Raw genomic sequence first — 21,600 nt, 5'->3', positions numbered from 1 at the left:
ATTAAAAATATAATAACAATAATAATAATAATAATAATAATAATAAAGCTAAATTAGAGAACCTGGGAGGCATGTTACCCTTCCAGGATCCCTGGTGCTGTTAATTGTCAGATCTGTTTATAGCCTATACAAGCTATGTGAAATTGAAGGATACTGGTTTAAGGTGAGAAATATGCAAAATGTCAGAATTGCATACTAGCAATTAGCACTACTAGCATTTATTTCTAACAGACAGAGCCTAGTTTCTCCCAGCCAGAGGTCTTAAAGTATAATGTAGGCCGGACGCAGTGGCTCACGCCTGTAATCCCAGCACATTGGGAGGCTGAGGCAGGTGGATCACTAGGTCAGGAGATCGAGACTATCCTGGCCAACATGGTGAAACCCCGTCTCTACTAAAAATGCAAAAATTAGCAAGGTGTGGTGGCATGCGCCTGTAGTGCCAGCTACTCGGGAGGCTAAGGCAGGAGAATCGCTTGAATCTGGGAGGCAGAGGCTGCAGTGAGCCGAGAATGCACCACTGCACTCCAGCCTGGGAAACAGAGCTAGACTCTGTCTCAAAAAAAAAAAAAAAAGTATAATGTAGTAAGTAACATTGCTGTCTGATATAAATGCCTTTAATCTCAGAAGTAGACATGAAATAACACTCCCTTAGGGTTCCACTAACATCGGCCCTTGAAACCTAGTTCTGAGGACAGGGGTGGTGGCTCATGCCTGTAATCCCAGTACTTTGGGAGGCCGAGGCAGGCAGATAACTGAGGTTAAGAGTTTGAGACCAGCCTGGCCAACATGGCGAAACCCCATCTCTACTAAAAATACAAAAATTAGCTGGGCATATTGGCAGGCAATTGTAATCCCAGCTACTCAGGAGGCTGAGGCAGGAGAATCACTTGAACCCGGGAGGCAGAGGTTGCAGTGAGCTGAGATCACACCATTGTACCCCAGCCTGGGCAACACAGCCAGACTCCATCTCAGAAAAACATAAAAATAAAAATAAAAATAAGAAACCTAATTGGCCACACTTGCCTTACAAGAAGCTCCTACAGCTTGAGACTATTACAGAACCTGAACTGAGTCTGAAGAGAGAAACTTCCTTTTGCTGCCACAGCAAAGAATAATCACCACAAATAAACCTCACTTATGTCCAGAGAGAGTCTAGGTGCTTTGATACCAAAATATTAGGCACAGGAGAAACAAGGAAATAAATGAACACATCATCCCAGTCAATAGTTAACCAAGGACTGTCAAAATATCCCTGTTAAGAAATGTATGGCCTGTGTGGTTCCTGTTCTGGGAATTATTTACTAACTGCAACAATTGTGTCACGATCAATCTTGCAGCAGCCCTGGTTGTAAATGGTAATTTATAATACAAGGAAGTGAGTGGTTAAAGAGCTGGCAGGCCAAGGGTGTGTGGATCATCTCAGGACGATCAGGAGCAGGCTCTGGAATGCAAAGTCAGCACCATACTGTACTCATAATCCTGTATTAGATTCTTATTGTTGCTGTAACAGATTACCACTAATTTTGTTATTTAAGACAAATTTATCATCTCACAGTTCTGGAAGTCAGAGTCTCACTGGGCTAAAATCAAGGTGTCGAAGGAGCTGTGTTCCTTCTGGAGGTGGCACCAGTAAACCAAGTTCTTTCCCTACTTTGTATGGGTCACAAAGAAGGAAAATGCAATTGGACAAAAGCAATTGGGTCATATTCACTGGCCAGGGAATGGGGAAGGGGAGCTCTCGCTCTAAAGGTGCATTCTCCTTAAGCAATGGGAAGCAGGGAAATTTTCAAGAGTTAGACATGGGGCAGGGAGGTATGTAAGCAGGCCGAGGGTGGAGTTCCAAACACGCAGGCGCAGTCCCCAGACATACTTCTTCATACCTCGCATGTACACAAAATGGCAGCAATTTTCTTTTAAGGGAGAGGAATCTAGTATTATAATGATATGTTAATGATCTAAAAGTAACTAGGGGTTGCCGGTTCTGGTTTGCACCGGTCTGGTGCAGGTCTTATCTTCCTCTGGTATTTGGCAAGGGATCATGAAGCTCCTGAAGCATCCTGGGCCATCTGGAGCTCTTTAAGCAGTGGCATCTATAGATAAAAAGGCTAAGGGGACATCCCATTACTGGGTATATACCCAAAGGACTATAAATCATGGTGCTATAAAGACACATGCACACATATGTTTATTGTGGCACTATTCACAATAGCAAAGACTTGGAACCAACCCAAGTGTCCAATAATGATAGACTGGATTAAGAAAATGTGGCACATATACACCATGGAATACTATGCAGCCATAAAAAATGATGAGTTCATGTCCTTTGTAGGCACATGGATGAAATTGGAAATCATCATTCTCAGTAAACTATTGCAAGGACAAAAAAACCAAACACCGCATGTTCTCACTCATAGATGGGAATTGAACAATGAGAACACATGGACACAGGAAGGGGAACATCACACTCTGGGGACTGTTGTGGGGTGGGGGGAGGGGGGAGGGATAGCATTAGGAGATATACCTAATGCTAAATGATGAGTTAACGGGTGCAGCATGCCAGCATGGCACATGTATACACATGTAACTAACCTGCACATTGTGCACATGTACCCTAAAACTTAAAGTATAATTAAAAAAAAAAAAGAAAAAAAAGGAACAGGGACAATCTTAAAAAAAAAAAAAAAAGGCTAAGGGAAAACAACAGTTTAAGAAAATAAGAAGCCCTCCCAGCTATTTCTGTAGGGCTCCCCTAGTAACAGAGCTTGTGAAGAAGAATCCATTTCCTTGCCTTTTCCAGCTTCTGGAGGCTGCCCACGTTGCATGGCTCATGGCCCCTGTCCACCTACAAAGCCAGCAATTGCATCATTCTGACTTCTGCCTCTAACATCACATTTGCTTTTCTGATTCTAACGCTCTTGCCTTCCTCTGCCACTAACAAGGACCTCCGTGATGACATTGAGCCCACCCAGATGATCCAAGCTAACCTTCCTCTCTTAAAGTCAGCTCATTAGCCACCTTAATTCCATGTGCATCTTTAATTCTTCCTGGCCATATAACCCACGTAACATGTTCACAAGTTCCAGGGATTAGGGCATGGGCATTTGGCGGTGTGTGGGCAGTGCCATTATTCTGCCTCCTACTCCTTCACACAGCATGCAAGGCTGTCCACCAAGTAGATGCCAACTGTCTTTCCAGCCTCATCTTCCACCATGTACCATGTATTGGATATATATTGCTGCATAACAAGTGACTTTAAAACTTAGGGGCCTAAGACAACATTTATTATCCCACAGTTTCTGTGGGTCAGGAGTCCAGGGAGGGTTTACATGGGTCCTCTGGCTTAGGAGGGTCTCTCCCAGGGCTGCAATCAAGATGTCAGCTGGGGCTGCCTTCATCTCAAAGCTCACTGGGGAAGGGTTCTTTTCTCCCTGAATATCGGCTGGAGGCTACTCTCAGGGGCCATATGTGGGCTTCTCCATGAGGCAGCTCACACTTGGCAGCTGCCTTCATGAGAGCAGGAAGGGCAAGAGAGAGAAGGCAAGCAAGAGGGAAATCGGTCTTTTGCAACCACATCCCATCACCTTTGCTGCATTATATTCATTATAATAGAATGTGGCCCCAGGCCAGCCCACACTCTAGGGAAGAGGACTACACAAGGCATGAATACCGGGAGGTGAAAACACAGGGCCATGTTAGAAGTTGTCCAGCACACCCCAGTATGTACCCTGTGCTCTCATCTCACAAAACTCACCCATGTTTCCCAAGGGGGAAAAAATGCTTTATTACCCATGTCTTACATTTGCTCATTAATTCACTCATTCAAAAAGTATTTTATTTCTACTGTGAGCTAGGTAGTGTTGTAAGGGCTAAGGATAGAGCAGTGAGCCAAAGAGACAAAGCCCCTCCCTCGTGGAGCAGACATTCTAGTAGGGAGATAAACAAACGATAAACAACCACACACTTAGTGCAACAGAGGGCATGAGTTATAGCAGGCGAGGGGCATGAGGGGTGTCAGTGGAGGTGAGGATGTAGGATCTTATGTAGGGTGGCCTGGGAAGGCGTCTCTAAAAGCTTACCTCTGAGCAGAGACATGAAGGATGTGAGGAAGCCACCATAAGGCTATTTAAAAGAAGAGGGTCCTGGGCTGAGGGGACATCATGTGCAAAGGTAGCTGATGTGTTCAAGGGGCACAAGAAGTTCTGTGTGATGGGAGCAGTGTGAGCAAAGGGGAAAACGCCTGGAGCTGAGGTCAGAAAGGAAACCGGGAGCCAGATCTTCTAAGGTCTTATAGGTCATGAAAAGGGCTTTGACTTTTATGCTAAGATGGGCGCCACTGGAGAATATCCCCTTAAAATGAGCTACTTTACATGCAGGAAAAAAAAAAAAAAAAAGCTCCTTTCTTTATAATTTCAAGATACCATTTTCAGTTCTCCCTTATAAAGAAGTATAATTTGCATTATAATGTAGCTACACATCTGAAATATGTGTTCTTAATGGATCTCACATTTTCTAATTACTTACTTTAAAAGATAATATCTGAAAGCTTTGGGTGTTTGAGATGGCTTTTATCTCCAGATAAGGAAAGAGAAATCAAACAAAACCATTTCTGGGAAACCGAGGTCCATTTCTTGCCTAAAGTCAAACAACTTCAAAGAGTCTAGGCTAGAATCCAGGTCCAGGTAGACATCATTAATTTCACAAAGCCAGATGTCACCTGGCAGATCCCTGCCTGAGAGCCTAAAAGGACATGTTGTAAAGCAGGTGTCTAGGATCATAAAATGAGCTGATGCCTATGAATGGCCTAAATCCCAGTGAAGTAGTTACTAAAAAGCAGCCTGGTAACTGATTGGATACAATAAGGGCTAGAAGAAGTCTTGTTGATACTAGCACATTATCCAAACTTCCCGATGTCTGACCCAGGCCTTTGGTAAAGGACATTTTCTCAACATTGCCTTCACTGCATACCCAGCCCCAGGTTTCTCATATGACTGTGCAACCTAGAAGTCACCTTCAGACACCTTGGAGGGTCTATAGTCGGTAAACTTAGATAAGCAAATGAAAATTTACTTACTTGTATCAGGAAAGGAGAGGTCAGCACAGGGGCAGTTAGGAGAGGCTGGGTTGGGGACAGATTATTTAACAAAGGGAAGCACATATAAGAGAAGGTAAAGAAATATTCCACTTGCAAATCGCGGTACCTGTGGATGAGAGACATAGACGAGAGAGTGAGATGGCCTGGTTTGCCCTCTACCTCCTGAGCCTTCTCTGGGCTACAGCTGGGACTAGTACCCAGACCCGGAGTTCATGCTGTGAGTATGATGTTTTTCCAAGGAGGTCAGGGAAGCAGTTGCCCTGGGGAAGGGGCTGTGACCTCTGACACTGAGTGGTTGAAAATAGCAATCACTATAGGAATTCCAAAATGGGTAAGTCTGAGTGTGATTGTGTGCTGTTCATCCTTCCTGACTTAATAGCATAAGTTCTTTGAGAGCCAAGTCTATACGTTTTTTATTAAGAGAGATGGGGCCAGGTGCAGTGGCTCACACCTGTAATCCCAGCACTCTGGGAGACTGAAGCAGGAGGATTGCTTGAGCCCAAGAGTTCAAGACCAGCCTGGGCAACATGGTGAGACTCCAACTCTACAAAATAAATAAATAAATAAAAATAAAAAATTAGCTGGGCGCAGTGGCATGCACCTGTGGTCCCAGCTACTCAGAAAGCTGAGGTAGGAGAATCGCTTGAGCCCAGGAGGTCGAGGCTGCAGTGAGCTATAATCACACCACTGCACTCCAGCCTAGATGACACAGCAGCACCCTGTCTCAAAAAATCAATAAATAAAAATAATAGAGATGGAAGTACTACTGCAGGAATAATGGTTGATGGTACAAAGACAGACAATCAGTGGCTATTGTGACCAGACACCACTACATACTAGTGAGAGATTTTGGTACTCACTGAGGATAAATTATATCCCAAATCTTTAATACTCTTCATGAAAGAGTAAGGAAAAAAATGAATGCAAGGAAATCAGTGATTTCCAGGAAAGTGATAGAAACTATGAGAAATGTCATGAGCCATATTGCTTGAAGTTACTAAATTTAAAAATCACTTTCTTAAGGATATGGATTATCTGAGAAGATGTAGAAACTAATTGTCCTCAAAAGTAAAATCTCACCATTTTCTCCATTTCTCTTTAGTGACTTAGGACACTAATGCTAACCAAGTGTTCTCCTAAAAGGCATCAAAGATGGCCAGGCGAGGTGGCTCACGCCTGTAATCCCAGCACTTTGGGAGGCCAAGAAGGGTGGATTACCTGAGGTCAGAAATTCGAGACTACCCTGGCCAACATGGTGAAACCCCATCTCTACTAAAAATACAAAAATTAGCCTGGCGTGGTGGTGCACACCTGTAATCCCAGCTACTCAGGAAGCTGAGGCAGGAGAATCACTTGAACCTGGGAGGCAGAGGTTGCAGTGAGCCGAGATCGTGCCATTGCACTCTAGCCTGGGCAACAAGAGTAACACTGTCTCAAAAAAAAAAAAAAAAAAAAAGAAAGAAAAAGCATCAAAGACACGGGGATAATGTTTTTGAGAAGAAATGAGGGTTAGAAGGTGAGTAAATGGCTTTCCTCTTCTCAGCCGTTCCCTCAGCACAGGAGCCCTTGGTCAATGGAATACAAGTACTCATGGAGAACTCGGTGACTTCATCAGCCTACCCAAACCCCAGCATCCTGATTGCCATGAATCTGGCCGGAGCCTACAACTTGAAGGCCCAGAAGCTCCTGACTTACCAGCTCATGTCCAGCGACACCAACGGTGAGACATCTGAGCCGCTCGCACTCTCCCTGAATCTCACACATCACATACCACCTCCAGATTCCAACTCAGCGTCCTTCCCACCCCAGTGCTGCCTCTGACTGTAAATAAACTACCCAAACACCTTTCCTTACATACCTGGAAGGTACCTGGAAAGAAACATGTGTGAAGTCAGAGCATTCATGGAGGAGGTCAGTAAAGCAGGGAGAGCTCTGGACTAGACGTCGAAAGAGTAGCCTTCTGGTTCTGGCTCTGCCACATCATAACTCTGGGATCTGAGACAAGTCACTGGATACTGCTCAGCCTCACCTTGCAGATGATTGTAATAACAATAACCCTACTACTACTAATAGCAATGATAATAATAATAAAATCTCTGTTCTGCCTATCTCCCAGGAGCTGCCTGCAGGCTCAAGTTAGATAAAGTTTAAATTATTTTGCAACTGTAAATTTCTGTATATAAATCTATATGAGTATTTTGCTGCTTTTCTAATCAAATACCAGGGATTCTCAAATACCAAATACTAGAGTCATCAAGTTACACAGAGGCCACTAGATTAAATATTCCCTTACGTATTCTTCCATATTTTTTTCTTTGGAAAGACAGATCAAAGAACTGCTCATATTATTAAAAAGTCAAAATGCTCTAGATAAAAAGCAGAGAACTCATCACTGGCTCCTGGAGAGCTGTCCCCTGAGGATGTCTCTGTCTAACTGTTGTGTTCTCTTCTCTGCAGATCTAACCATTGGGCAGCTCGGCCTCACCATCATGGCCCTCACCTCCTCCTGCCGAGACCCTGGGGATAAAGTATCCATTCTACAAAGACAAATGGAGAACTGGGCACCTTCCAGTAAGACCTGACTGGAAGGGAGAAAAGAGTCAGGCACATGGTTTTTCCTAAGAATTTTAAACCCAGAAAGGAAAAGGGTGGGGGTGGAGAGAAAGGAAAGTTAGGGAAGAGACAATGTATCCTTCACTCTGGTCCTTCTGATAATCCAGACCAGAAAGATTCATTTCCAATCCAAAATGAACTAGAAAAGGTCATGATCCCAAGGACACAAGCTTGTCCAGCCATCACCTGTCTAAAGACACAGAGTCATCCCTTTTATTCTTTGCAGATGCCTGATGACATTCTTTTGAAAAACACTGAAGTTGCTCTTTGCCTATGCTGTGTCTCTCTTTGGGGGCAGGTTTTCTAGCAATTTCCTTTTCAAAGGCTTGGCTTTTCCTTCTTTGCAAATGTCCTCATCGTGGTGACTGTGAGTCTGATGAAGGTTCTCTATCCCCTTCGGAGGCCCCAACGCTGAAGCATCAGCCTTCTATGGGCCCAGTCTAGCGATCTTGGCACTGTGCCAGAAGAACTCTGAGGCGACCTTGCCGATAGCCGTCCGCTTTGCCAAGACCCTGCTGGCCAACTCCTCTCCCTTCAATGTAGGTGAGTAGGTCACCACTACCCCGAGCTGGGAACATCAGAGGCATCGTGAACTGAATGGTGGAGCTGGCAGGGAAGTGACAAAGGAGAGCATCCCATGGAGGAGGAGCTAAGGATGTGAACGTGCCTGTGGATGGGAGATATTTACCAGATGTTTGTTGGGCAGGTGAATTGAGGAGTAAGTGAAGGAAGAGGGGGTAGTATTATGTAGAAACAAGGACAATTGATAATACTTGATATGTCTGGCAGCTACAGAATCTCCGCTGGGAACAATAGTAATGTCATTCAAGTCAGAAGTTCTTCCCAAATTAAATATGAATGTCTTGCTTCAGTTCTCCTCTGCATCCTCTCTTTAATCACTACTGATGCTCCCACACTCCATTCTTTTCGATGCTTCTCCTCATTACATCCAAATATCCTCTCTCCATGAAACAGCTACTCTCGGAACCCTAACTCGTGATATTTCCCTTCATGGCAACTCGGGGACCACCTTGCGTCTTTGTTCTGCAAGCATATGGCTGCTTGTGAATAGAAGCTTTTCCCTCTACAACATCATGTTCTCCTTCTGTCCCCTTCTATGGATAATGATCCTTCTCTGTGGGGGCCACTGTCACAGCCCGCATTCATGATCACCTTTTCTCCTCTGCCAACTCTCTAAGCAATAGTATTATCTCAGGTTTTCACTCCCTTACGCATGCCCCATCAGCAACCTCTCTTGTTTCAGTTTCTGTCAGACAAACAGGTGAACCACTGCTCTAGGATCCTCCCTGGGGGTTAAGAACAGACTGGTCTCCCTTTCACATCTGGGACCTCACACATTCCTGGGGCATCTCTGCCTCCAAAAATTTGGAGTTATTTACTTCTGGTTGTCAGTAACACTAGCACCCTTAATGAAGTTATGCAACTTTCAAATGGAGATTTGGCCCTGCTGCTTTGTTGCTTACTTAATTTTTCTGAGCCTCCATTTTTTGTCTCTTAAATGGAGATGATTACAGGTACTATTTCACAGGTTGTTCTGAGGAGCAAATAAAATCATGGAGCCAGAATATAATAAGCACACAATAAATGTTAGCTGTTCATATTGCTGTGATGGTGACTATGGTGATCTTATACCCTCTGTCATTCACAGACACAGGAGCAATGGCAACCTTGGCTCTGACCTGTATGTACAACAAGATCCCTGTAGGTTCAGAGGAAGGTTACAGATCCCTGTTTGGTCAGGTACTAAAGGATATTGTGGAGAAAATCAGCATGAAGATCAAAGATAATGGCATCATTGGAGACATCTACAGTACTGGCCTCGCCATGCAGGTAAACACGTGCTGGATGCTCTTGGTTGGGTTCCTGCCAATAAGCCTGGATTGCAGAATCAAGAGGCCAGGCTTCTACTAACATCTCTGTGAAAGTCCAGCTAGTATGACCTGAGATATATTCTTTGTGGTGCCTGGGCCTCAGTTTCTCTACTGGTAAAATGCAGGTAAGTGTTAATTCCTCCCTACCTCCTATGTAAAGTGTGAAAACAAATCTATATGAACTCGTTTCTCTTCCTTGGGAAAAAAAATGAAACAAATAAATCAAGAAATATATTAATTTATTATTAATAATGATCAGTTTATTTGTAATAGTTACAGACTATACAATTTTGATGTATAAATAATAAGAATATTAAAGCAGGCCCTCTAAAAATATACAATTTTCTGATGCAATCTTACCAGCCAAGTGTTCTTTTTCAGTGTTTTACCTTGATCTAAAAATAGCAAGTTTATACTCAAAATGATTAAGGAAAATAACCTAAAGTTGACCCAGCCTCACAAAAACCCATAGTAAACGGTAAAGCAGATCTATCTGTCAGCCAAGTCCATATTCAATTCTGTGCTTTCACAGCATGCATTCCCAGGCTTGGATTCTGTAAGATGTGTTTGGTATTCATAGTTCCAAATCCAACAACCCACCCTACCCTAGTTGATTAGGGCAGCAGCCTCCATAGAAGACAGATGCACCAATGGTAGTGGGCAGAAATAACCAACTAGAATCAGAAACTAGCAACCATCTGTGGCTGAATCCTCTAATCCCAACTAAGAAGTTTGAGCTCCAGTGTCTCAAAATGTCCTATGGGGATTAATAGGACCAGGGACTCTTCAACTCAGAAAGCCCACTAAAGGGAGAATCATGGAATGGTGATGCCAGCCCTAAACCTAACATAGTTGCAGACTATTAGAAAGAAATTGTCTCCTGGGGAAAACAATGGAGACTAGTATTGAGATTTCATACATTAAAAATTAGAAAAGGATATAAGCAGCCTAAGAATTGGTTCATGTTAAACATAAGAGCAAAAAAAAAAAAAATTTCCACTTCAATGGACCACATATAGAAGTGACTAATAAAAATAGAGTTCACTTCTATGTCACAGTCAAGGAGACTTTGTCATAGAACAAAACCCTGTTTTTTCCATGGCTGAATTTTACAAGAGCATTCCCAGTGCTCTGGTCTAGAAGTTTTTGGAAAGAAAAAGGCAGTCTGGAAGAGATATAAAAGATGGTTTGGGGATTTTTTTTTTTTTATGTGTGACTCTCTAAAAATAACCTTGCTTCAATTTATCACCAGACAGTGAAGTGTTTACTTTTGCTAACTTGGTTTGTGAATTCTGTTTGGATTTTATCACCTGCCAAGTACACTTTGATAAGCTGTACCTGGGAATTAAAGCTTTTCCTATCAAAAGGCAGGACCTTGTCTACATCCAAATACCACAGGCCATGTGGATTTCTTGTCAGAATACATAATCTCTCCCTACCCTTTTTACTGCCTCTATCTGGAACTTATTTAGGCATCCTGAAATCTGGAATCAATAGGTGTCTAATATATAATATTTTCCTAATCTAAAATATTCTGATATAGAAAATCAAAGGGCTCTGGAACTATCACAATTTAGGTTTGACTCCCAGACCTGCCACCATCTCAGACAAATATTGAATTTCCCCAGATTTTATTTTCCCCATAATAATAAGGTTGCAATTAGGTTAAATAAAATGTGGTATGCAAAAAAATGCATGCATAATGTAATGCTTAACAATTCTTCAAGATCTGTCTCAGCAGAGCAGTGATGCTAGTAAAGTTCCTTTTCAGCCTTTGTTCACCTTCTTCCAAGATGTCAGTACACTTCCAGTGGCCCAGGCCACACTCTTCCCTACCCAAAGACGCTCATGAGGCATTTCCTCTGTTCCAGAACTTCTCATCTTTCTTCCATGAATATCCTATTGCTTTCAAGTTTCCTCTGATAGGCGCTTATCTTGAAAAGGGATCTGATAGGCCAGGCGTGATGGCTCACACCTGTAATCCCAGCACTTTGGGAGGACGAGGCGGGCGGATCACTTGGGGTCAGGAGTTCAAGACCAGCCTGGCCAATATGGTGAAACCCCATCTCTACTAAAAATACAAAAATTAGCCTGGTGTGCTGGCAGGCACCTATAATCCCAGCTGCTCAGGAGGCTGAGGCAGGAGAATCACTTGAACCCAGGAGACGGAGGTTGCAGTGAGCCAAGATTGCACCAATGCACTCCAGCCTGGGCGTCACAGCGAGACTCCATCTCAAAAAAAAAAAAAAAAGAAAGAAAGAAAAGAAAAGAGAACTGATAAACTTCTTGATGGAAAGTTATTAATGACGTCTAACCACTTAATGTGTTATCCTCTCTAGAGTGTTGGCATTGGTGATGTGTAATCCCAATGAATATACCTTGCTTAGTGAAATTTGGGAGGTGCATATGACAAGTGGACAAGATATTGTTGCTGAGGAGCACCCACCTGATGGCCCTTAAACCAACTGCCTTGTAAAGTGGCCTCTGTCCAGAGCCATTCTTCATAGATGCTGAGGTTCAGTGATGGTTGTCCCTGTCACAACTGCCCAGTTGTGCATACTGACCCTAGCTGAGACAGCCATTTCTGACTCCTCTCTCTCTCTTCTCCCATTTCCTATTCCAAGCTTCAGGTGAACCAGTCATTAACAATCTCAGCCTATTAACATGCTCTGGTGGCCATAATCGCACTGTAAAGGAAGGGAGGTGGTAATGACAGCTTCCACATCACACATCACACATCACGAAATGCTTTTATACATTAGCCCCTTGGAACCGCAAATGACTCCCCCAACAATAGACAGAAGTTATTATTTCTATTTTATTCATGCGATAGATAACGCAGCAAAATAGGTGAATGGCTGAATGGCTTGGTGTATTACTCAAGACTCATTTTGCAAGTAACAGAAACCCAAATCCTTTTAGCTCAAGAAAAAAATGAGGATTTACTATTCACATACACTGGGAAGTCTAGGGCTGAATTAGGTGGTTTCAGGAATAACCAGAATAAAGGGCTCAAATCATGATATCAGGAGCCACTCTTTTTTCATTGTCCAGCCCTGATTTTCCTCATTCTTTCCTGCTGCAGGGCTTCTTCAAAGTGGCTGAGAAAGATGGTCACTAGCAGCTTACTGTTTACTTGCATGGTCCCAGTTGAATAACCTTAGCAGGAAAAAAAAAATCTTTGGGTGTCCCAATGTCTGTATGTCAGGGAATGATTCTGATTAGTACATGTGTCCACCAATCACTGTCATCAAGGGGATGGTGACCACCATCAGCCCAGCCCAGGTCATGAGTCCATCCTGGGCCAGGGTTGTGGAGCCTCTGAGAGTCCTGACACAAGCACAAAGTGAAGGAAAAGTCCATCAAAGAGGGCACATGGCAACATGAAACAAGGGGTCTACTCCGTTTATGTGGCTAGACTGTCCTAGGCTAAAGCTCCCTCTGGAGCCCAGCTCTCACCCTCATTCTACATTCAAGAGTCGTTCGTAAATATGACTGCCTAATAGTGTTCCCTGGATCTGATCATTGCACAGTTCTGTGTCTGCTGTCTGACAGACACTGTGCTAAGTGGTGGGGACATAGCATTGAAGACAAATGTGTTCCAAACCTTACATAGCATTGGCTTTGCATTCTGGGTGACTACGTGATCACAATGATTAGTGATCAAGTTTATCTCTTAAGACATGTAAGAGCCAACTCTCAGCTATGCCTAATTACTCTTTCTCTCTCTTTCTGTCTTCCTTCCCAGGCTCTCTCTGTAACACCTGAGCCACCTAAAAAGGAATGGAACTGCAAGAAGACTATGGATATGATACTCAATGAGATTAAGCAGGGGAAATTCCACAACCCCATGTCCATTGCTCAAATCCTCCCTTCCCTGAAAGGCAAGACATACCTAGATGTGCCCCAGGTCACTTGTAGTCCTGGTAAGACATCCACCTCTCCTTATGTCATAAAGCAGCAACTTATGCCAGAAATGACATGTGGATCAATGTTAAGTGGCATATAGGCTTGTAATGTCCATTATTCCCATGTGGGCAGAGTACATCTGACTCCCAGTCCTTAAGAGTGTGTGCTAGCACACAGACATACCTTCCTGCACTCAGAACTCAGCCCCATATCTACTTCATTCAGCATATATTTACCTAGCTCCTACTATGTGCAAAGCATTTTGTGGGATACTAGAGGTAGAAGAAGCTCCATGGTCCCAGCTATCAAACAACATATAGCTTCATTCATTCATTTCACAAATGTACCATCAAACACTATGCATATCTTATCATATCTGCCTTTCGCAAAGTCAGAAGACAGATGTGTAAACAAAAACTACAATATTTGGGACAATCGAGCAAGTATTAAATAGAAGTTAAAGCCACACACAGTGCAAATGCCAAAAAGAAAAATAGTGACCAGTTGTTGATTTTGTTTGGGAGGCTTCAGAGAAGAACAGAATTCATATTTAAATCGAGCCTTAAAGATCTAAATATGAAAGCTCGATGCACGCAATATATCAATGAGATGGAGTGGAAACCTAGCATGCCACTTTTTAATTAAAAATATCTTTATTTTATCCAATTATGCATATAATTGAAAGAAACTAAAAATTCAAACATTACAGAAATATGCATTTGGAAAGTGGAGGTCTTGCATAAAAACTTATTACTCCAGAGATTACTAGCATTTGGTATGGATTCCTCAAACTCTTTTTTTTTAATAAAATGCTAACACAAAGCATCATTCCTCTTGCATTGCATGAACTTCCTAAGACAAGAAGCAATTAATAAGTTTCTCGTCTATCTCAATGCAGAATGTGGAGCCCAAAATCAAGCAAACTGATCCCACTCCTACCAAAAACTACCACATTCACTCAACCCCTTAGGCTGCTTCCCAGTGATGTCCCAACCTTAACAAGGTGGCCATGGAGTTTTTGCCGGAATTCTATGCTAGTTGTCCAAGTACTTTGTTAAATGGTATGAAACTCACTACTTTCTCAAAATGTCTTCTGGGGTGAGTTGCCAATAACAGAGATTTTGCACCTATGATACAAACCCCATAATCTTTGACAAATGTGGCCTCTTTGCCCTTCACAGATCATGAGGTACAACCAACTCTACCCAGCAACCCTGGCCCTGGCCCCACCTCCGCATCTAACATCACTGTCATATACACCATAAATAACCAGCTGAGGGGGGTTGAGCTGCTCTTCAACGAGACCATCAATGTTAGTGTGAAAAGTGGGTCAGTGTTACTTGTTGTCCTAGAGGAAGCACAGCGCAAAAATCCTATGTTCAAGTGAGTATTACAAATGTCATTCATCATTCTCTCAAGGCCTGATCTGAATTCCCATTTTTTATCCATCCTGTTTTCCTAATTTTTTTCCTTTTGATAACAGATTTTTATTTAACAGCCCTTGAGCAGCTTACAATCTAATAAATAGGTAAGGCTCTCATGAAAACTTAAATCATACAAGTCAATATATGATGAAGTTTTAAAAACAAAAATTCAGAGGCGATTCGAAAGTCCATTGCAGAGTAGAACAGGCAAAAGAGACTTTGTAGCTTTGAAACACAAAGAATAGGTACTATTTAGGAAGATGTGGGAAGAGGTAAATCCAGAAAAAGAAATGGCCAGAACAGGCCGGGCGTAGTGGCTCATGCCTGTAATCCCAGCACTTTGGGAGGCTGAGGCATGCGGATCATCTTAAGGAGTTTCACCAACATGGAGAAACCCCGTCTCTACTAAAAACACAAAGTTAGCCAGGCGTGGTGGCACATGCCTGTAATCCCATCTACTCGGGAGGCTGAGGCAGGAGAATCACTTGAACCTGGGAGACGGAGGTTGCGGTGAGCCGAGATCATGCCATTGCACTCCAGCCTGGGCAACAAGAGCAAAACTCCATCTCAAAAAAAAAAAAAAAAAAAAGGAAAAGAAATGGCCAGAACAAAGCATTTGCGATAAGACTGAGCAAGGAATTTGGGGCCAATGAATAGGCCAGGTGGACACACCAGGTTGGGTGACAGTGTAAAAGTCTTGAAATACCAGGTTCAGGAGACTGAACTTCATTTTACAAGTTTTTGAGTAAGAAAATCCACTTGGTAAAATGTTGCTTAGGTCGTGAGAATGGGAGACAAGGCTAAAACATAGGACATGACTCCAATAATGGAGGTGTGAAGTGACGATGACTTCCTCTAGGATACACGGACCCACACCAAGGCTCTGTGACTGATGGGACATAGAGGTCAAGAGAAAGAAGCTTCAAAACTATTGATTAAAGGGTCAAGAAGAAAGAATATCTTTCAAAGAAAAGGATTAAATTCCTTAGATATGTTTAATGGTAGGCATTTGAAATAGGAACATTAGAAGGCTTTTGGCGGTATAGTCCAGGCACAGTGGCTCATGCCTGTAATTACAGCACTTTGGAAGCTGAGGCGGGTGGATCACTTGAGGGTAGGAGTTCGAGACCAGCCTGGCCAACATGGCGAAACCTCATCTCTACTAAAAATACAAAAATTAGCCAGGCGTGGTGGTGCGTGCCTGTGGTCCCAGCTACCCAGGAGGTTGAGACGGGAAGATTGCTTGAGCCTGGGAGGTGGAGGTTGCAGTGAGCCAAGATCATGCCACTGCACTCCAGCCTGGGAGACAGAGTGAGACTCTGTCTCAAAAAAAAAAAAAACAAAAACAAAAAAAAGGAAGGAAGGAAGGAATTGAGAGAGAGAGAGAAAGAAAGAAAGAGAAAGAAAGAGGAAGGAAGGAAGGAAGGAAGGAAGGAAGGAAGGAAGGAAGGAAGGAAGGAAGAAAGAAAGAAAGAAAGAAAGAAAGAAAGAAAGAAAGAAAGAAAGAGAAAGGCAGGTGGAAGCATAGAGTAAGTACTAGGAAAAGAGGTCAGGACATGCAAAAAATAAATTGGACAGTCATCTCTTAGAGGTGATGACCTAAGTCAAGAACCCATGCAGTAGGTAGCAGATACATGCACCCAATAAAATCATAAGACATATTTAGTTATTCTCATTTTACAGATAGAACCCTTAGGCCCAAAGAAGTTAGTAATATTCCTAAGATCACATAACATGTAACTAATAGAGTTGAGAGCGGAACCCAGGTTGGACTGAATCTGATGCTCATGTTCTTTCCATGCCCCTCTCAAGGTAGGGGAAAATACAGAAATAAATTACAGAGGAGAAAATTAACTTTTAGGGCATGTTTATAGTTTGCAAAAAGAGGAAGCAGTAAAGAAACATGGAGAAGTCTAAGCTATAGGAGGAGAGGAAGAAAAATGCCAAGTCATGGAAAGGAAAAAAGCATCTTTTCTTTTTCAAAGAAAAGATGATCCAAATTCTTCAGGAAGATATCAAGAAGGAATACTGACAAAGGCTAAGGAATTGACAACTGAGTGATACCACGTGGGTATCTATTCCACCCAGTTCTGTTGAGCACATTGTGTCTGCTGCTTACTGCACGACTCCATAACTTCCCTAACTTCCATAGACAGGTCAGGATAAAAATTGCACTTCAAAACTATTTAATTTTTTTTTTTTTTTTTTGAGACAGAGTTTTGCTCTTGTCACCCAGGCTGGAATGCAATGGCGCGATCTCAGCTCACTGCAACCCCCACCTCCCGGGGTCAAGTGATTCTCCTACCTCAGCCTCCTGAGTAGCTGGGATTATAGGCACCCACCACCACGCCCTGCTAATTTTTGTATTTTCAGTAGAGATGGGGTTTCAGCATGTTGGCCAAGCTGGTCTTGAACTCCGGACCTCAGGTGATCCACCCACCTCATCCTCCCAAAGTGCTGGGATTACTGGCGTGAGCCACTGCGTCTGGCCCAAAAATATTTAATTTTAAAACCCTCTGAATATACCGTACTTTACTTCTCTGAAGTTAGCTTTAATTTTGCCTAATTTTTCTTTTTCTGATTATAAATGTATTAAATACATAGAGCAGAAATTTTGAGGAAAAAAGCATAAAGAAGAAAAATCATCTATAGTCCACACACAATATCACAATTGTTAATATTTTTTATAACTTTTGTAGGTTTTTTTCTATGCATATTACAAATAGGTGTGATCCATCATATACATGGGACAGACAGATATTTCATGTAAAATTTGTATCTCATATTTTCACTTAACGTTATTGCATAAGTAGTTTCCTGTGTTACTGAAAATTATTGACAAATATTTTCACGGCTTCCAAATATTTAATCTTGGATATTCATTCCATCACTCATATAATCATTTACCCATTTGGGGGAATTTACATTTTTTAAATTTGATTATTAATAGGTGTTTTCAAAATCCATTCATTTTCATTTCATTTCGTTCTAAGTGAAGTAATTTCATATTCATTAGTCATTTGCATGTTTGCTTTTTTAAAATTTATTTATTTATTTATTTATTTTGAGATCAGGTTATGAGACTGGCTAATTTTTGTATTTTTGTTAGAGACGGGGTTTCACTATATTGCCAAGGCTGGTCTCGAACTCCTGGGCTCAAGCAATCTGCCCTCTTCAGCCTCCCAAAGTGCTGGGATTGCAGGCATGAGCTGCCACACCTGGCCCATTTTCTCTTTTTTTTAAACTTAACTTTTATTTTAAGTTTGGGGTACATTTGCATGTTTGTTACATAGGTAAACTGTGTCATGGGGGTTTGTTGTACAGATTATTTCATCACCCAGGTATTAATTCTACTACCCATTAGTTATTTCTCCTGATCCTGTCCCTCCTCCCAACCTGTACCCTCTGATAGGCCCCTGTGTGTGTTGTTCCCCTCTGTATATTCATGTGTTCTCATCATTTTGCTCCCACTTATAAGTAAGAACATGCAGTATTTGGTTTTCTGTTCCTGTGTTAGTTTGCTAAGGATAATGGCCTCCATCCATGTCCACTGCAGCATGATTCACAATAGCAAAGACATGGAATCAACCTAAATGCCCATCAATAGTAAACTGGTTAAAGCATTTTCTCATTTGATTTTATCTGATCATTTTATCAGATAAAATCATGCTCAAAAGAGAATATCATTTAAAATATCTGAAGCATTTATCTGAAGCATTTAAAGTGTCTCTATCCTGGCGGTTGGATTGCTTGAGCCCAGGATTTCGAGGCTGCCATAAGCTAGGATCTCACCACAAGCCTGGGTAACAAAGTCACAACTTGTCTCTAAAAAATTAATTAACTAATTAATTAATTGACTGTCTCTATCCCTTCATCTTACCGCTTATTCCCTGACCTAAAGTGAGATGTTAATCATATATAAACTTTTTTTTTAGATTTGAAACCACAATGACATCTTGGGGCCTTGTCGTCTCTTCTATCAACAATATCGCTGAAAATGTTAATCACAAGACATACTGGCAGTTTCTTAGTGGTGTAACACCTTTGAATGAAGGTGAGGGAAGAAAAGACATAGGCGTTATCTTCCATAGTCTGAAGGCTACATTCCTTAATTATTTTTTCATTTAATTTATTCATTCCTTCACTTAATTAATAATTATGAGATCATATGTGTATATACAATAATTCTATAAACAGTGATTGCTTATATATGTGTACACACATATTTTGTATATATATATATATATAATCATTACATAGAGAAAGAGATTAATTCTGTAGGCAGCGATAATACTTTTTCACAGAGAAGGAAAGTAAGTCTTAAGAGACATTAAAGGGTCTTGTACAAGGCATGCATCTAGAATGTAAAAGTGGATAATCAAACCCAGGTTTCCAAACTCTAGGACAAATGTGCTTTGTACAAAAGTTTCACTCAAAATTTATGCTTCACCTTCTCTTTTAAAAAAATCTCCAGAGAGAGGAATGCCTGCATATGGATGTTGGTGCATGTTTCCCCTGAAAAAATTAGGAGAAAGTGGGAAGAATAAAACTCAGACTTCAGCAAAACCTTAACATTTGTTAAAGCTTTTGCACACATATTAAAATATTCCCCAATTTAAAGAGCATTGCTGTATGGTTTTAGTCTAAGCATGATGTTACCTAGTTAACCTGATGTTAACTGTCACCATGCAGAGACATGTAAAGGCAAATAAAGTCACAGTACAGCCAAGGCTATAGGTTGGTAAAGATGCTTCATTATCCAATATTACAGTGGAGGAGATGTTTTTCTTAGAGTCTATCATGTATTTAGCAAAATCTTGCCAGTCAGAATTTGTGGAGTTGTAGCAAAGCATATAATAAAGATCTTGGAGTCACAGAGGACTTGGTTAGAAGCTCTTTCTCTTATTTAATAGCTGCACTATATTAGTAGTAAATCTGTGAGCCAGTTTCCACAGCTTTAAAATGGAAATTGCATTAATCATTTATTGGGTTATTGTAAGGATTGGAAATAATATACTTAGAATGATTAAGTACAATGTTTTTTGCATGGCATGTATTCAAAAATATTAATCATCATTATTATTATTAGTTTTCCCATCACCTTCATCCCAAGAAATGTCTCTATCAAAATATCCCATATACCCCATAAACATACACACCTACTATGTACCCACAAAAATTAAAAATTTTTTAAACACCCAGAATTTTTTTTAAAAAAAGAAAGTAATTCACTTTGGGAGGCCGAGGCGGGCGGATCAGGAGGTCAGGAGATCAAGACCATCCTGGCTAACATGGTGAAACCCCGTCTCTACTAAAAATACAAAAAAATTAGTCAGGCGTGGTGGCGGGTGCCTGTAGTCCCAGCTACTCGGGAGGCTGAGGCAGGAGAACGGCGTGAACCCAGGAGGCGAAGCTTGCAGTGAGCCGAGATTGCACCACTGCACTCCAGCTTGGGTGACAGAGCGAGACTCCGTCTCAAAAAAAAAAAAAAAAAAAAAAAAGAAAGTAATTGCCCCAGGAACTTAAATCAGGCATATTCTCATGTCTACAAATTACTTTTCTTCCCTGGGAGAAAGAATGGTAAAGGCCTCTGAGAAACAAAAATATCTGGGCCTGAAACTGTCATTCTTTCTGTTGCCAGCTACCTGAAAGGTAGCAGATATTGCCATCATCTATCTTTCCTGTTCTGAAAGACAAAAATTCTCAACCCACTGCTCTTTCTTATGTCTTACAAAATCTTCAAAAATGAACAGGAGATTCTCCCTTGAATGCCCTAATTTTGGCCTAAATAAGCCATTTTAACAATAACCACCATTTATTGCACAATTATTCTGTGTCAGGTACTGTATTAGGTACCCAGCGGTCATTATTCCTAATTCTGAAAATAACTCTTCAGAGTAAATATTATTAACAAAATCTTGTATGTGAGGAAAAAGAGACTTGCGCATCTTAAAGGGTATACCCAAAGACTTACTCCATGAAGTGGTGACCAGAGACTGGAAACAAGAACTCCCTAAATCTCAGTTTCATGTTCTCTTCATAATCAAACTGCTTATTTCTCTCTAGGATGATTTTACTCCTTTAAAAACATCTAATGGGTTCACTGCATCTAGCTCACTGCATCCCTTGGGGGATGGAGGTGGTTACATGCACCACAGTCACCTCATGTTATTCTCTGCTTATTTCCAGGGGTTGCTGACTACATACCCTTCAACCACGAGCACATCACAGCCAATTTCACACAGTACTAAGGAAGAGGTGGGTTCAGCTTCTATCAAACACCTCCAAAGGATGGGTGAAATTTTTTCCACTTCATTTTAAATCTATGCAAAAAATGAATGCCTGTGATGCTACCATATTCCTAGTAAAAACATGGAAAACCACTATATAGAATAAAAATGCAAAGTTCACTGGAGTCTCAACATCTATGACTCATGAAAATAAAATTTTCATCTTCTCAACACAATGACTGCCAATCATCGTTTAAACCTAAGCTGAGGGGAAAAGGGAGAGTAGCTGTTTTTGGATATCATTCTGATTTCTTGATTAATTAAATAGCACACTCCCTATTTCTACAAATGATATATTTTTTAAATTTCATATTTTCTTATCATACCAAGCACTCCTTTTCAAATTGCCTAACGTAAATATGCCCACATATGTACATACA

The 21,600-nt window shown here is 41.4% G+C and overlaps 1 protein-coding gene across 1 annotated transcript; it reads left to right on the top strand.

Annotated features, from left to right (window-relative positions):
• The first annotated feature begins 5,101 nt into the window (after positions 1-5,101).
• Positions 5,102-21,391, top strand: CBLIF (cobalamin binding intrinsic factor). The gene is made up of 9 exons (XM_003826354.5): positions 5,102-5,309; positions 6,636-6,812; positions 7,550-7,663; positions 8,108-8,248; positions 9,375-9,556; positions 13,346-13,523; positions 14,688-14,889; positions 18,866-18,984; positions 21,120-21,391. The coding sequence occupies exons 1-9, from the start codon at positions 5,231-5,233 to the stop codon at positions 21,179-21,181; spliced, it is 1,254 nt and encodes a 417-aa protein (XP_003826402.3). The 5' UTR covers positions 5,102-5,230; the 3' UTR covers positions 21,182-21,391.
• Positions 21,392-21,600: the final 209 nt, after the last annotated feature.

Source organism: Pan paniscus, chromosome 9 (genome assembly GCF_029289425.2).
Source record: "Pan paniscus chromosome 9, NHGRI_mPanPan1-v2.0_pri, whole genome shotgun sequence".
In the NCBI taxonomy this organism is placed as follows: domain Eukaryota; kingdom Metazoa; phylum Chordata; class Mammalia; order Primates; family Hominidae; genus Pan; species Pan paniscus.
This window is presented reverse-complemented; position numbering and strand designations above follow the sequence as displayed.